Below are 2,750 nucleotides of genomic sequence, written 5' to 3' on the forward strand. Positions count from 1 at the left end.
TTTTTTTTTTTTTTTTTTTTGAGACGGAGTCACACTCTGTTGCCCAGGCTGGAGTGCAGTGGCACGATCTCGGCTCACTGCAACCTCCTCCTCCCGGGTTCAAGCGATTCTCCTGAGTCGGCCACCCGAGTAGCTGGGATTACAGGCGTGCACCACTACGCCCGGCTACTTTTTGTATTTTCAGGAGAGACGGGGTTTCTCCAAGTTGGCCAGGCTGGTCTCGAACTCCTGACCTCAGGTGATCCACCCGCCTCGGCTTCCCAAAGTGCTGGGATTACAGGCGTGAGCCACCGCACCCGGCCACTGTCAAATATTTCGCTGATTTTCCTCGGTCAGCACCACTACAATAATTGTGCCACCTTACCCAGGCAAGGTTTGCACATCTCTTTGACCCTTTCACAGGGTTTTATACTGTGGTTTCCATTATTTCCTCCAACTAGACAGTAGAAGCGGGAGATGTGAATCTTCCCCTTTTTCCTCTTCCATAGAGTCTTACTCCAATCGTTCAATTAGTATCAGTGGAATGATTTAAAGAACATTTGAAAAACCACTCGGACAAAACCCTCAGATTCGAACTTGTTCCAGTAGCCAAAAATACCCGCGGCCACGGCTACATTGCGCAGGCGCAAAGGCAGATGGGCTTTCTCCAGAGGGGCTTTGCATTTGGCGCGAAATCCCTTTCCGTGGGCGGGGGCTCTTGGAGAAGCGCCGTTCATTGGTCAGGTTTGGCGCGAAATCTCCGGCTCCTGTGTCACGATTGGTTCCGGCCGTGCCGGTCGGAAGAGGGGGCGGGGCGGAAGCGGCGGCGGCGGCGCGCGCAAAGCTGCAGCGTCTGGAAAGAAGCGACTTGTGGCGGTCGAGCGTGGCGTAGGCGAATCCTCGGCGCTGGGCAAATATGGACCTCGCGGCGGCAGCGGAGCCGGGCGCCGGCAGCCAGCACCTGGAGGTCCGCGATGAGGTGGCCGAGAAGTGCCAGAAACTGTTCCTGGACTTCTTGGAGGAGTAAGTCGATGAGCGCCCGGGGCCTCGCCCGCCTCCGGGGCCCGCGGTGTCTGGGCCAGGAGGTGCCGTGTGGCCGGCGGGTGTTCCGGAACCTGGGGGTCGCGCGTCCGGGAAGTGTTGCCCCGCCCGCCCCCCAACTTTAGGCTGCGAGCCCAGCGGCCGCGAGGAGCCTAGAACAGGCTGGGTTTTTCTGGACTAAAACCCATATCGAGCCCTAAGACGCTCGTGCCCAGTGCTTTGCTTCTGTCACTTGATGCTCACCACCCCGCGAGCCTGGTATTTGCACAGTCCCCGGTGACCGGCGCGGAAACCTGGGCTCGCTGAGTATAGTAACTGGGCCGCTGGGTGCGGCCGGGACGAGGGGGAGGCCGAAGTGCCATTGAATCCCGGCGGAGCCCTGCTGGGCCACACAGCCGGTAGCCTGGTGCTGGGGGTGGGCAGGGCCCGGGCCACCCTCGCCGCCTGTGCTGATGAAAGTTTCTGCGTGAACTGTGGTTTGAAAGCTGCTGGGGCGCGGAGCCGTGCCCTGTAGAGTAACTACCTTTTCCCTTCTTCTGGGTCCCTTGCTCCCCTTTCCCTGTGGCCTTCCTTTCCTTTCTCCACTACCCCTCTTTTTTTCTGTGCCTCTGGGCTCCTGGCCTCATAGCCCCGCCTCCTCCCTGGCTTGCCTTACCTACCCACCGGTTATTTTTCCAAGAGTAGACACACCACGGCCTCCAGGATGAAGGGTCAACAGTTTGGAATGGCTTGTGAAAAAAGCTTATGAAGTTCTTTTTATTGTCGTAAAATATACATCACAAAGTTGACCATTTTAGGCATTTTAAGTGTACAGTCCAGTGACATTAAGTTCGTTCACCTCGTTATGCAGCCGTCACCACCCTCCATCTCCAAACTCTTTTTTTTTTTTTTTTTGAGACGGAATTATTAGCCCTTGTTGCCCAGGCTGGAGTGCAGTGTCACCATCTCAGCTCACCGCAACCTCCGCCTCCCGGATTCAAGCGATTCTCCTGCCTCAGCCTCAAGAGTAGCTGGGATTACAGGCATGCGCCACCACGCCCGGCTCATTTTGTATTTTAGTAGAGATGGGGTTTCTCCATGTTGATCAGGCTGCTCTTGAACTCCCGACCTCAGGTGATCCGCCCGATTGGGCCTCCCAAAGTGCTGGGATTACAGGCGTGAGCCACCGCACCCGGCTCCAAACTTCTTTCATCTTCCAAACTGACACTCTGTGCCCATTAAATACGAACTCTCTTCCGTTACCCTCTCCCTCAACCACCGTCACCCACCACTCTGCTTCCTTTCATTATGAGTTTGACCACTATAGGTACCTCATATAAGTGGAATCATAATAGTATTTGTCGTTCTGTGTTTGGCTTGTGTAGCATGTCTACAAGGTTCCTCTGCGAGGTACCATGTGTCAGAATTTCCTTACTTTTTAAGGCTAAATAACATTGCCTCTACAGATTGAGTATCCCTTTTCTGAAATGCTTGGGACCAGAAGAGTTTGGGATCTTGGATTTTTTTTTTTCAGATTTGGAGTATTTACATTATACTTAACCAGTTGCATCCCTAATTTGAAATGCTCCAGTGAAAATCATGTCAGCACTCAAAAAGTTTCAGATTTTGGACCATTTCATGTTTTACATTTTCAGATGAGGCTGCTCAACCTGCATATGTACTGCATTTTGCTTGTCCATTCAGCGGACGCAGGTTCATTCCACCTTTTGGCTGTTGTGAATAATGTTTCC

General features: G+C 53.6%; 1 protein-coding gene and 1 pseudogene across 1 annotated transcript in view; both read left to right on the forward strand.

Annotated features, from left to right (window-relative positions):
- LOC105532219 overlaps nucleotides 1–871 on the forward strand; it is a 26,082-nt pseudogene extending 25,211 nt beyond the window's left edge.
- Nucleotides 770–2,750, forward strand: part of MCM6 (minichromosome maintenance complex component 6) — a 39,780-nt gene continuing 37,799 nt past the window's right edge. The window contains exon 1 of the mRNA XM_011970273.1: nucleotides 770–1,002. Within this exon, the coding sequence (XP_011825663.1) occupies nucleotides 896–1,002 (107 nt within the window). The 5' untranslated portion in view covers nucleotides 770–895. The remainder of the gene's footprint in view (nucleotides 1,003–2,750) is intronic.

This window comes from Mandrillus leucophaeus, unplaced genomic scaffold (genome assembly GCF_000951045.1).
Source record: "Mandrillus leucophaeus isolate KB7577 unplaced genomic scaffold, Mleu.le_1.0 Scaffold94, whole genome shotgun sequence".
NCBI lineage: Eukaryota > Metazoa > Chordata > Mammalia > Primates > Cercopithecidae > Mandrillus > Mandrillus leucophaeus.